The sequence below is a fragment of the Eupeodes corollae genome, chromosome 3 (assembly GCF_945859685.1).
Source record: "Eupeodes corollae chromosome 3, idEupCoro1.1, whole genome shotgun sequence".
NCBI classification, from domain to species: domain Eukaryota; kingdom Metazoa; phylum Arthropoda; class Insecta; order Diptera; family Syrphidae; genus Eupeodes; species Eupeodes corollae.
The window spans coordinates 137,375,997-137,390,182 of record NC_079149.1 but is presented as its reverse complement, the minus strand read 5'-3'; the positions used below and the strand labels follow the sequence as shown (position 1 = coordinate 137,390,182).

Sequence of the window (14,186 nt, the reverse complement as noted above, 5' to 3'; positions counted from 1 at the left end):
CTTGGTCAAAATTCACATTAAAAGAATGCAGTTGACTAAAACTGAAGACCCTTATGTTGTCTAAACCTAACCAACACAAATCTCCAATACTATCAAGTCAAGTTAAAATGGCAGCTGATAATATTTTTTTTAATTTTCTGTAACAACGATTTTTTTTTTATTCAGATTTTATATAGAAAGGAGAAATAACAGACTTGAAGGTAAAGCAAGAAGTATCTGGAATGTAGTCAAGAAAACCCAATTTAAGTCGACTCATGTAAAAATGACAGCTGATCATGTTTTTCATTCAACTGAAAGCTGAACTTTATTACTCTGTGATTTAATAATTTTCTGCAACATTTCATTTGATGATTTACTCAAAATGTTTCCTTGTCAAATTGGAAAAGGAATAAGTGATATTTCTTTAACAAATTTAAGTCAAGATGAACTTGAAGCTTGTCTAAAAGCGTTTATTGGTTGTTTTTGTATTCTGAACTAAAAGCATAGGTTTGTGAAGTAAAGTTCTTAGTTTGAAGTGCGTGACACTTGAAAAACTAATTAGTTGCCTTGGTCAAAATTCACATTAAAAGAATGCAGTTGACTGGAAAAAAAAGTCCCTTATGTTGTCTAAACCTACCCAATAAAAATCTCCCGTACTATCAAGTCAACTGGAAATGACAGCTGATAATATTTTTTTTTAATTTTGTGTAAAAATGGTTCTTTGTCAAATTGAAACTATTAGCAGATTCAGATTTTATGTAGACAGATGACATAAGAGACTTGAAGGTAAATGAAGAAGTATCTGAGATATACATAAGTCAAGAAATTTCAAATAAAGTCGACTTATGTAAAAATAGCAGCTGATCATGCTTTTCATTCAACTGAAAGATGAACTTTATATTCTGTGATATATTTAAAAATAAAGAGGTTTTTTTTCCATGTTGGTAAAAAATTAACGACTTTTTCTTTGGAATACAAGAAACAACATATGACCAACTTGAAACCTTTGTAAGGAGTTTTTTTTGTAGATAATAATGTTGTTGGTACTTTCTACACAAAAAAGATAGTCAAGTAAAGTTCTTACTTTTCAATCAATGAAATTTACGAAATAAACTAGCTAGCTTAGTCATATTTTGTGTTCAAAAGATGAAGTTGACTGAAAATGAAGTTTTTTATGTTGTCTAAACCTGCCCATAAACAATATCTTCCCTAAAATAAAGATAATATGCTTTTGAAACAATGTTTGGAAAATTGCTTTTTAGAACTAACTAAGCTAATCACTTAAATAGAAAAGTGTATGTCAAGTCAAAAAAAAATTGGCATTCCGGGATGGAATAGAACAAGTTTAGGCCAGTTTATTAGCCCCATGTGCTACAACATGAATCTTTAGACTTTCTTCTGCAATAAGGCAATAAATGTTGTATGCATTTTTATAGCTTTTTAGCAAAAATGTTTTGAGTTTAATTGTATTGAATTGATGCTGTATTTCATTCATGAAAAACTACTAACAGTTTTTTTTTCAATTTTACCACTTAAACTACCCCACTGTAAGTAAACGACAAGTGAAAACAGCCATACTAAATCAATTTAATAAGAAGAAGGATATTATACATATACTGATTGATTGCATCTGATAAAAAGCTGCTGATTGATTTATTTATCTTCGGTATGATCACTTTTCTTTTTCTCATTTTAATTTAACAGTAAATTTCGTGTTAATTGGACACTTCAGTGATGATTGACGTTTTTTCCAAGAGAGAGACAGTTTAAAAACAAAAAATATTCAATAATATTCACTCAAAAGTTTCACTTCTGTCTTTCAACTTTTGACAGAAGCTGCCTACCGTATACATACTGGAAACCACAACATATCATAATTTTGTGCATTTTTAAATGCTCTATAAGGTACGCTATACTTATATGGTTTTGTTTTTGATTCAAGGCCTTAGTCAAAGGATAAGTATTGCCTATTAAAATAATTGAAAAATTCCAAATTAAGTGGTTTTGTCATTACCTCTAGTGATTGGTTGTCTATTAGTTAAAGCCTAAAAGCATTTTTACAAATTTGGTACACAGCTATTCTATGGTGGAATTCCCTTGAGTAGCCGTCATAATGAATGTCAAATTAGCGTTATTTACTTTTAATCAACTATTATTATATTTATTATTTTCATTATATTTTTTGTCGTGCTTAATTTGTTTACGATTGCTTATGCTTCTCCTCCCTGTAAACTAAATTTTCGATTGGTTGATTATTTGCCATTAATTTATTTTTCAATTGATATAAAATTAGCAAGGCACTACAAATTCATAGAGGACAAAAACTTAACGACAAATTTGAAACTGTCACAGCTAATTTACGATCATAATTAACAACAAATTATTCACCTATAGCGCCTTTGCTGATTGCTGATTAAAGATATTGCTTTGATTACTTCACATTTATATTATTGCTAAAAATATACACAGCAGGTGTTTATAGGAGCAGGCAGCGATGTAATAATTTCGGTTTGGTCTATTTTAGAATTATAAGTTATGAAACTTCTTTTAGTTGATTGGAATTGTTATTGAGTTTTTTTGAAAATAGACATATTTTAACACTTATTCCTCCAGTTCTGTAGGTTTTTAAATTTTCGGTAGAAAAACCCAGTCATTTAAATATCCTTTTTTCATTTTTGAAAACTAATGTTTCAACATGGTTAAAGGTTTACTTTAAACAAAAAGATTCAGTTAAGTAATATTTTAAAGTTATTTTAACATTTAAATATCTTTACATCACAAAATTGCTACTTTTACTTTATGTAGGACAAGCCTTCAGAATTTCTGACGTAATGAGTTTGTTCCCATGATTTAGGTTTGCTTGTTTGTTTTTGCGAACTGTCACTGATTAAACTTGAACGAATGCATGTTTTTAATAAAATGAAATAAGCATTTATTGGTTAACAAAACAAATGCGATTTTGGAATAATTAGTAAATTACTTAATATTTAGGAAACTGCTAACCACTTAAATAGTAAAGTCAAAAAAAAATTGGCATTCCGGGATGGAATAGAATAAGTTTAGGCCAGTTTCTTGACCCATTGTGATATCACATAAGTCTCTAGGCTTTCTTTTGGGCTTAATTAAACCAGTTTGAGTCCCTTACGAAACTTGAAAGACTTATTATGTTGATATGATTGAGATAGCTTAGATCGTTATACGAAAATTCTCCTAGGTAAGGCTGGTCTGGCGTTTTTGAGCTTGAGCATGTTCAGAGGAGGTAAAGAACTGTTTCCTTTTCTTCCTTATTCATATAGCTTCTGCAAAAGACATTTGAGAATCCGCCTTTCTATGTAGAGTGCTTTCTTTTAAGACAGTGCCCGGTTGTAACAACAATTATTGAGCTTATATGCGACCTTCTAAAAGATAGCAAGCACCTTCAACTCTTCAAATCTAGGGCATTCCAGATGTTTTTTGTGGCCTGACACGTGGCGAGGTTATTCCAGTTGATGTTTACCTTCCTTATAGCGTTTTTCATGGTGGCAGAACATGTTGTTCTTTACTGTTTCTGGCGAGTTCATCTGTCTTTTAATTTCCTGGAATGACTCTATGGCCCCAGCATCCAAAGTTGAATGTCAAACCGTTGTGCCACCTTCTTTAGAGATGATCGTCAGTTATGGACAGTTATATAGTCTGTAGAAACAGAGTCTATCTGAGAAAATACGGATATCAGATAGTGATATCACGTTTTCTTTGAGCCATGGCAAGACTTCTTTTACCGCCAAAAGTTCCACTTGGAACACGCTACAATGATTAGGAAGGCGGAACGAGAGACTTAATTTTAGTCGGTCAGTCTAAAAAACCTCCACCAACTCGTTTTCCAGAAATGCCTTATCTTCCTAGAAAGATCTGGAAGGTATACAAATCTGGAAGTTCCTGTCGAGATTATTTTTAAATACTTAAGTATTACGGAGTAGTCAATGTTGTTATTAACCCATTGCTATAAAGCTTTGAGGAGTGTAGCAGAGCTTTTAGCTATTTGTTTGCTAAGAGTAACACCAAGGGGTGTTAGGTAGAGTAGGGTATCCAGTGCCGCAGATGGGGTCGTGCGAAGCGATCAACCTACATAGGCAAGTTGAACTTTCGACTTTAGTTTGGTTGTCGCGCATCGGTCTTAATTCCGATATCTATCAACAATGCGTAATTCGGGGCTGTGAGCCTCATTTAATACCGACAGCTTTGCAAGGAAACAGAAACTTTTTTGACTCTTCTTTGTGTACGTTTCTAATTGAGTTTCTTAGACCTACATCTAGGTCTTAAATAATACCTAGATACTTAACCTTAGTCTGAGAACTTCAATTGGAGACTGTTGATATAGGAAGGGTGAATGTATGGACCTTTTTGTTTCCTCGAAAATATGACTTAATCGGTTTTGTGTGGGTTGACACTCCACACCACCAGTCAGCCCAAAGTTTTAATTTATCTAAGGTGTTCTGTAAGAGTTCTAAACAGCAAAAGAAAATACTGAAACATTTTTGTTCTCAAAAATAACAAATAAATAAATAAATTAGATGGCGCAACAGTTCGATGAAAATTAGGGCCTATAAACCTCAAAATAAATTTCATATATATAAAACTTAATATAAAATAGAAGAGTAAATTTTGAACGCTAATTCAAATTAAAAAAGGAGAACAAAAACATCCAAAATTTTGTATTTTAATTTGTCTTCTTATTTTTTAATTTTATCTTTAAAATTGTAGTTTTTCTTTAATGCATTTAATCTTGGATGTGAAAAAAATTGTTCAAATAGTTAATCAAACAGAACCAAACTAGTTCAATTTCTAATTGTTTCTGTCAAACCCACAAAATCACGTTCTAATTCTTACACTATTTAACCTTTCATTAAACATAACTAATCAAATTGATTTAATTACTTTTGTAAAATATAACACAGCAATAAAGGCGTGGTTTTGATTTGGGTGCAGTTTTCATTCTTATTGTTATCTTTATCTGTTGTAAATAATTGAAAACCATCAAATAAACAAAAATTCACAATCGATCGCCAACAATTTTAAGTTTGTAAAATTCCAAACAGTTCAGAGGTCTGCTGCTAAGCCAATTGATCTTGATGTGAAATTCTCCAAAAAAGACTCAACTTAATTTTATTGCATCGGCAACATTCCAATTAAATTTAATTGCTTCTTTTTCTTTGTTTTATTGTCAGACAAATTTAAGTCGATACGTGGAAAAATCCAAAAAGCAAAAGGATTCAATTAATGATCTTATCTCATGCCAAAACTTATAATGTTGCTCCGTCGTCGTCGTAGTGGATGAAGTCATCGTCTTGCGTCAGTCGTCGGTCGGTTGCGGGTTTATACTACCTACACCCCAATGACCATGGCTTTTGCCAAACCCACAACAAGAACACCGCCGCCGCCGCTGCAACAAAACGCACTTTTGAAAATCAGGAAACTTTCAGGAAATTCCATTGGTACATTCTGATTCTGATCTACCAGGCTCGCTGCATTGAGCTAAACTGGTGACTTATAGAGACACCTGGCCAGTCCCATATCACTGCGGTCGGTGGTGTTGTGACTCCATAAATCACAGCAGAAATTATATCTGAATTTTGTTTCACTATGGCAATTGACAGATAATTTACGAGTTCGTAGTTTGCATTTTAATTCTGAGTGAGTTTGAAAATTCCCCAATCCCGCCTTCAGCCATCTTGTGTCTTTTTTCCACAATTTATAGAGTTACCGTTAATATGGTGATTTTGTGTTTATAATGTCACTAAAAATATTTTTAGCTGTTAGCCGCATAATGATCGAATTTCAAAGCCCGCTGTCTCTGTCTACAATCTGCGGGTCCATGGCCTACATTTTTACCCACATTTGACGTGCGTAGAGTCTACATCACGCACTAAGTATGATTATTAGTTTCATTTCTTATTTTTTTTTGCTTCGAAAATTCACCTTATTTATACCCGTTATGAAGAATGGAAATTTTATTTACTATGTCCTCACTCGCCTCACTCCAAATTGGAAAAGTTAATTTGTCAATTTTATATTCAAATCGACAAATAACGCATTTAAAAACCTCACACTTTACAATCAATTCGTATATGAGGCAAATCTCCCCAAAAAATCAGACATGTAGCGACCCCTGTTGGTGGTCTTTCAATAAACAAGATAAGATAGTGTGGTGTGACTGTAAAAGGAATATCGAGAAGGTGTTTCTTGACAAGCCTGCATTTTGCAAGCCACTCGTAGTCTCAGTCCCAACCGTAGAGTTGAACACTTCTAAAAACTGCTGTTTGGCATGAGGTATGATTAATGTAACTTGTTTCAAAATCTCGAGAATAGAACATGTTACGTGTAAAGCAACAAATATAGCAAGACTCACACTGGATGAGACTTATGTTTGATTTGTTGTTTTTGTTATAGTTGTTTAAGACACACCACAGGCTTCTATAAATATAGGGGAGTTATAAAGTGCCTTGGGGACTGGCTGCAATCCAAATGTTGTTTGACAAGCAAAATATTAATTATTCGTTATAAATATTGTTGTTGGCTCTTGGCAAATTTGCGTCAAAATTTTATTTAATAAAACAAAAACATCAAAGTGAGAAGAAAAATATAAAAAACATATATGGCCAATGGCTTGATTCTGTATTGGCAACCTGGTCAAATGGTTAAGCATGTTTTGACCCAACCTCTGATCGACTGGAGATATATGTTGACAGATCAATGGGGTGACCATCCGCATACCTTTTTCTTATTTTTACAAATAGAAGCTAATGATACCGTCTTCTAAATGTTAAATTAAAAAAAACGCTCAAACTATGGTCACCCTAGTAACCATTGTGCTAAGTGCTTGTGAACCTATTATTGAACACACCCCCAGAAACAATTCGAAAATATTAAAATAAAAACTTAATTTGTTTAAAAACCTTTTCAGAAATTACAATAAATTCTTCTCGGTGCATCGCAATTATTGCCTCGTGGGCAAAGAAAAGGCAAACAAAAGTTACACATTGCGCCAATCAAAACACAAACAATCTTTGCCGGAATAAATAAATGCACTTTTCTCGAACTCTTGACAAACAGAGAAAAATAAAATAAAATAAGTTACTATCTATATTGATATAAACAAATGCAGGCACAACGAATGGCGAGTAAAAATAATTTATATTATTTTCATCCAGCCCACACACCATCTCGACAGGTACCGATTGAAAGCTAATAAAACTGTCAGGGCAGTAGTCTACACTTTGGGTGGGAGCTGCTGTGGCTGCCGCTGCTGAGTGTAAACAAAACTGATGACGTTATTAGGTTCATCAACAAATAATAAGAGGAAGCTACAGATTGTGTGAATTTATTAAAGTGGTACCCTATGAAAGAAAGATTGCGAAGTTGGAAAGAGGACTATTCGAAAAGGGTTATTGTTTTGAGAATGCTTAACAAGCCCTGAAAGTTAAGTCTGTTATTCTAACGGACAATTTGAGGCAGAATCAAACATTTTTAAGTTCAGAAATTAAATGCTAATTTTAAGAGCAAACCAACAAATTTTGGGTCACATGGTTTTTGAATAATTGAATTTTGCCCTAAAATAAGTTCGAAGTTAGCTGACTACGTTTAAAGGTATAAACAATATTAAGCTTATTCAGAATATGAATTTGAAGCATTTTAAATGCAATTATATTACAAATATTCGATTGTAGCTATCGCAGTTAATATGTTATTCAAAATTCAAAAAAATTATTTTTTAAGTTCCCAAAAATTTAGCTTATTAAGAGCTTATTTGTTGCAAAATTTATATTTCAATTTATTATTTCCAAAGTTAACTTAATTTTCGCTGAAAGTAGGGGAGATTTTTTCTCTGATTCTAACACAAATAGTAAACAAAAGTAAGGTTTGTAACTTTAGATTCTCTCTAAACGCCTTAATGGAGATGGTTCGAGATTTCAATTTTCTACTGCGAAAAAGAAGTTTCCCATTCCTTTTTTAAATCATACACAAGCTTTCATTATACTCTAGACTGGTTTGCTCATTATTTTTTAATTTTTAATTTTGAGACTTTTAAGCAAATAGGTTATTATTAAAAATCACGATACTTTAATTTGGTAGTACAAATTGTAAGTGCAGCTTTTCGAAATTGTGTTTTCTTTAAGTGAATTTTCAATAGAGAAACAGTTGTCAAAAGTTCAAAAAGTTCATAGAAATTAAAGACCTAAACCTAAAATACAATTTGTCACTTAAATGAAAATAAAGATTTGTGGCAGATTAAGAAATTCAAGCGTCATTTTTGTAGTCAAAATGTGGTTAGAAAAGAAAGAAAAACAAAATGCGTGCAGCAAATTTTAGTTCTGTTCGATTTAATTTTGTTGATTTTAGACTTTTTTTTTCAACGAATTAAATTAAGTTTATCTGAAAACATATTTCAGATATTCGGGTTTTTCAAATAAAAGAGTTTCTACGAGACTTTTTCAACGCTCAAGATCTCTATTATTATACGAGAAACATATTTGAATTAGGCAACTTAAGCTATTGTCAAAAACGCACTCGTCGAAAAAAATTTATAACAAGATATGGACATGAATTTAGCAGGCCAGCAGCATAAAGAGCAATACAATTTTATTATTAACAATGATTGATTGGTTGGACAGAATCGAGATGTCTTGAACTTATTTGACTATAATGCTAAGGATCAGCCACAAAATTAGATTTTTTTTTATAAAAATTCCCATTAAGTTTCCTAAAAATTGAAACTTCATACGTTATCATTGTTAAATAAAAGAAGAGATTAAAAGTAGACCGTATGCAATAGAAAACCTACCATTTTAGAAAATAAACTTTTAAAAGATTCGAAAAATTAAAAGAAACTAAAATGTTTTTGAAGGGAGAGAATCTCTTTAAAATTCACTAAATGTATTAAGAAAGTTAGAAAACGTGTGAAACTATGTACATATGTGAAGAGTTGGTCCTTGTTGTAACGGAAAATTTTAAATAGAAATTAAATAAAGGTGAAAGAAAAATGAGTTTGAAAGGATCGAATTTCAGGCATTTTAAACAGAGGTTAGTATAAAATCCAATAGAAATTCGACTTTTTTCTAAAAGACAAAATAAATAAGGGAGCTTGAAATAAAAAAAGCAAAGAAAGTGATGGATTGAAAGGATAGGAAGGAGAAATTTTGAAACTTTAAATAAAAACATCCTTAAAAAAGCTAACAGAAATTTTGTATCATACCGAAGGATTCCGAGTTTTTCAAATAAAAGAGTTTTTACGAGACTTTTTTAACGCTCAAGATTTCGTACGTACGAGAAACATATTTGATTGAAATTCGCAGCAAATTAAAAAAGATGTTCCTTTAGAAAATTGGAACGTTCAAACAAAAGATAGTTTGATAATTGGCTTTGTTGCATAGTTTTAGACCCGACACTCAAAATAGATTTTATTTATTAAGCGACGTGTATTGTATATTTTCAAACTGAAATTTGTGTAGTAATGATTTTTCGAAATTGAAATTAGAAATCTTTTCCTTAAATTCCATTTTTAAAGTCTTTGATGCATTTCTCGTACATTGTCTGTTCTTTATTTCTCACTTCATAATTCCTTCCTTATAATTTTGAAAAAAATTAAAAAATATTTTCTTAGGGCTTAGTGTTTAACTTGGTAGCAATTTCCTAAATATTTACCAATTTGCCTTTTTATTTTTAAAAATTGTAAAATATTTAAACTTTGTACACATCTAGAAAGTGACAGTTCGTGTAATAAAAACAAACAAAGCTTAATCTTGTAAAGGGAACTATTAACTTAAAATAACAGAAACTCAAAAGTCATATATTTTAATTATTAGAAGTAAAAGTAGTCATTTTATGATTTGAACTCTAGTAAAGTTTAAAAAATCATAAAATGCTAAAAGGGCTTAAAATAAGCTAAGTTTTTTTCTTTCACTTTGCAACCTACAAAAACTTATTTAAAACTTGCACAAATCGCTCAAATTTTCAAAACATAAAAACCTGAATTTAAGTCTCAACAGGAAAGTCGATTTTATTTTTAAATTCAAAGGAAATTTCGTATTGCCAAACACACTAATCACACCCTATAAAATTATTCACAGACAATAAAAATGTGCTTGTTTATATTTTTGCAAATTTGTTTGTCATGGGAAAAACTTACCTTTCGTCCTTGTCGTGTTTCTGGAAAGTCACATGGAGCAGCGATTCGTTTTGTGGTTCGGCAGATATACCCTGTGCTCTCTGCCGCTGCACCGACTGGCCCGTCTTTCTTACCGGCAAACCACAAGGTGTTGTATTCCCGCCTGAAACACTGCGGCTGAATGGAAACACACTTTGGAATTTATCGAGGTGAGATTTCAGTTCGGCTATCTCAGTATCCTTGTACTGGAGGGCCATTTGCATTTCCTGGATCTTCAGTTCCTTGGCTTGGATGATCTGCACGAAGCGCTGCTCTTGCGGAGTGGATGGCACAAATGGAGAATTCATGATGGTGACGGGAGTGTTATTGGGGTCACAATTGTTCGCCTGAATTATGAGTCCTTGCATTTGGTCGGTTAGCCGCTTCGCACTGTAGTCACTCAAGGGGCTGTAGTTCTGATGATGGATGGGAGACGCCGGAGCAGAAACGAAGAGTCCCTGAGTTTGGGCCTGGAGTTGCTGCAACTGCTGGTAGCGTTGCTGCAGTTGCAGTTCCTGCTGCTGAAGATAGTTGAGAGTTTGTAAATTCGGATCGGTGTTAATCTGCTGAGCGCCCGTGGGCACGGTCCCATAGATGAGCGTGTGCGTAAGTACGTCTGTGGCCTGGACCACCGGATTATTGTTGTTCACGATACCCAGTTCGGGCTGGAACTGAAAGTTGGCATTCGGTTCCTGCTGCATCTTGCCTTGGCTCGTATCTGGATTTTGTCCACCTGTCGGACTTATTTTTCGCACCTCGGTGCTTGAGGGACTATTTTTGTCCGCTTTGTTGCTGTTTGGCTTTGGGCTGCAATTAGCGACGGATGTCAACACCGACGACAGCGACGGTGACGACGTTGCACCAACAACGTCTGTTGATATTGCTGCCTCTGCTGCGCCACTTATCGCTTCTGGTGACGCGCTTGGGGGTTGTTTCTGATGGTCAACGAATTCCTTCCTGATTGCAGGTGAGCCGTTGGCCGGGGGTTTATTATTGTCACTTTGATCTGATGATGGCAGCGGCGGATCCAATGCGTTTATCGAAGCACCATGGAAGTGTTTGCTGTTGCCGTTTGTGTCAACGTTGGCAGTCTTGTTGCTATGGCTGGCGCTGGTGCTGATGGGACTTCTTGGACTATTTTTACCCGGACTGATCGCTGGTTTCGCTATTATGGGCGGCTGGGTGGGCGCGGGTGTGGTTGTGATCACTCCGTGGATATTCGGTATGTGGTCTGTTTCTGATGTGGCTGGCCTCTTTGTTGCGAAGCACAGCCGATCAAAACAAATCCGCATGCAAGCGATTTTGTTGAATCACCGCGGTCCCGAACAAAAACAAATACGCCCTTAGCGTGTCCCTGCAAAATAAAAATAAAAAAGAAGATGAAAATTAAGTTGCATAATATTTGTCAAAACAAAATAAGGTTGAAGGTTATAAATTTATAAAGTTTTAGTTTTCAAACAAATACGAGCAAGTCGCAAAGTTATTTGCTTTTGCATTCCCAAAAATTACGTCAGCCCCACTTGTGCAGTGTATGACATGGGGCTTATCAGTGACAGCTGCTATACGACTCCGAACGCCGAACAATTTGAATATCGTACGTGCCACAATAAAGTCGCGAATTCTGGAGCCATGCAAATGATAGCCCAACGACGACGACGACGACAAGTGAAGCGACAAGCAAATTTCGAAGACTATACGACGCGACGCGACGTTTTGACGCTCCGTTTGGTTTTGGATTTGGATTGATAAGGTTGCCTTTTTCGTGTCGGAATTGATGTTGACACACATTGGGGCACATAATACAATGTTTGTTTTTCTGTTTTTGAATTTTATTGGCATTACTTGTAGGTAGGTAGGTAGGTAGGTAGGCCCAAGCTCAAGCCCAAGCCCATATAACAATATACCCAAAGGCACGATCAGTTGAGTTGATATGGAAAATATAACCTCAATAGCGTGCTTCCATTAAATGGGTATTTGATGTCTTTATCGGCTAATTGAATGAATTTTTATGTAGATTTGGAGTAATTTGTATGTTTGAAGCCACGTCCTAATTTGGATATGCAAAATACTTAAGACCTGCGCAGGTGGGTCGGGTTGAAGGAGGTTCTTATTATTATTATTATTTCTTTTTTGTTTTGTTATAAAGTATGATAAAGTGCCTCACATTGAAGTGGTAATAACAATAATTAGTATTCAACAAGTGAGTGTGTGGGGGCTTATAAATCAAAATGGGGAACTGCGGTGATAAATTGAGACTATTTACGTTTTGTTTATTATACCCAAATAAAAATATCTGATCGCATTTTTATAGTAGATATAAATAAAAGCAGTTTTGCGTATTTAAATGTTATATAAGGAAGACAGGAACTTAAGTAATAATTTCAGAAGTTCAAATGGAAAAATATAAAATTAAATAGGAAGTCGATTTGGGCTTTCGAAAAAAAAGGAAATAAAAATAAATATTGGCTCAAAACTTACACTTTTTTCAATTGATGGCAATAAATTTGAGGAAATATAAAACTGAAATTGGAAAAAAAATTCTGTACCAGGAAAACTTAGGTGCAATATTATGTAAGGTTTCTAACTAAAAATGTGTCATCAAAATTAAAGGATACAACGGACAAATTAATGATTGGTAAAGTCACAGCTTCTAACATAAAGCGAGTGAATGAAAATTCTTGATAGGTTTTTTAAAACATGGAATTAAGCTGTTAACGAGCTTTGGTCAGAATTGGATATAATGATACAAATGATTCAGGGGAAATGATTAAAGCAACTTCAACAATTGTTAAAAACGCACTCGTCGAAAAAATGTATAACAAGATATGGACATGGATTTAGCAGACCAGCAGCATAAAGAGCAATACGATTATTAGCAATAATCGAGATGTCTTGAACTTATTTGAATATAATGCTAACGATCAGCCACAAAATTAGAATTTTTTTTATAATTTATATTTCCATTAAGTTTCCTAAGAATTGAAACTTCGTCCATCAACATTGTTAAAAAAAGAAGAGATTAAAAGTAGACCGTATGCAACAGAAAATCTACCAATTTTAGAAAATAAACTTTTAAAAGATTCCAAAAATGAGAAGAAACGGAAATATTTTTGAACGAAGAAAATCTCTTTAAAATTCACAAAATGTATAAAGAAAGTTAGGAAACGTGCGAAACTATGTATGTGAAGAGTTGGTTCTTCTTGTAACGGAAAATTTTAAAAAGAAATAAGATAAAGGTATTGACAGATAAAAATTTATTAAAACTTAGCAATTGAAAAAGATCGAACTACAGGCATTTTTCGTCTAAAAGACGAAATAAATAATGGAGCTTTAAAATAAAAAAAGGCAAGAAAGTGATGGATGGGATGAAGAAATATTCAAACTTGAAATAAAAACATTATTTATTTCATTTCAATTTCGAAAACTTATACAAATTAAGTTAAGATATCTTATGAGCTAGTGATACGAGTACGTGTAGTATTAAACAAAAATATAAAACTATATTTAAAGGGTAATTCATTGCAGAGGGCTTTTTACAAAAGTATTACATTTTAATTGAAACAATAGTTTTTAATCGTTAAAAATTACGATCTTGACAAGTATTTTTAATTTCGAGTTTTGCCTTGACAGCATCACATATCTCCCTTATTGAACTTGGCAAGGCATTCTACATCCGAATGCTATTAACATAAAATGTACGTACAGAAGTAAAAGAAGAGTAACTTGGGCTGATAAGTTATAATGATCTGACAGACGAGGTTCGTCGTATTCTGTCGAAGAGATAGCGAGGTGTCTGTGAAAGTAGGATATCAGAAAGCAAGGACAATGTCCGAAAATTGAGCATGTTTTCAAATGACATGTTAAGAATATGATTTAAAATTTCTGAGATGTGATCATATCTTCGAAGCCCAAAATATAGCGGGCAGTATTGTTGAATGCAACTGTAAGTTTTCGTTTACTTTGGTAACTACAAGAAGAAAAACCTTCGCATGCATAAGTAAAAATTGGTATTATTAAGGTTTTGGCA

The 14,186-nt window shown here is 33.4% G+C and overlaps 1 protein-coding gene across 2 annotated transcripts in view; it reads right to left on the bottom strand.

Moving 5' to 3' along the window:
• The window catches only part of LOC129952097 (cGMP-dependent protein kinase, isozyme 2 forms cD4/T1/T3A/T3B), a 112,828-nt gene that overhangs the window by 58,784 nt on the left and 39,858 nt on the right, over nt 1–14,186 (bottom strand). For both annotated transcript variants that reach the window (XM_056064526.1, XM_056064527.1), the window contains exon 2: nt 10,142–11,513. In XM_056064526.1, the coding sequence (XP_055920501.1) occupies nt 10,142–11,451 (1,310 nt within the window). In that variant the 5' untranslated portion in view covers nt 11,452–11,513. The remainder of the gene's footprint in view (nt 1–10,141; nt 11,514–14,186) is intronic.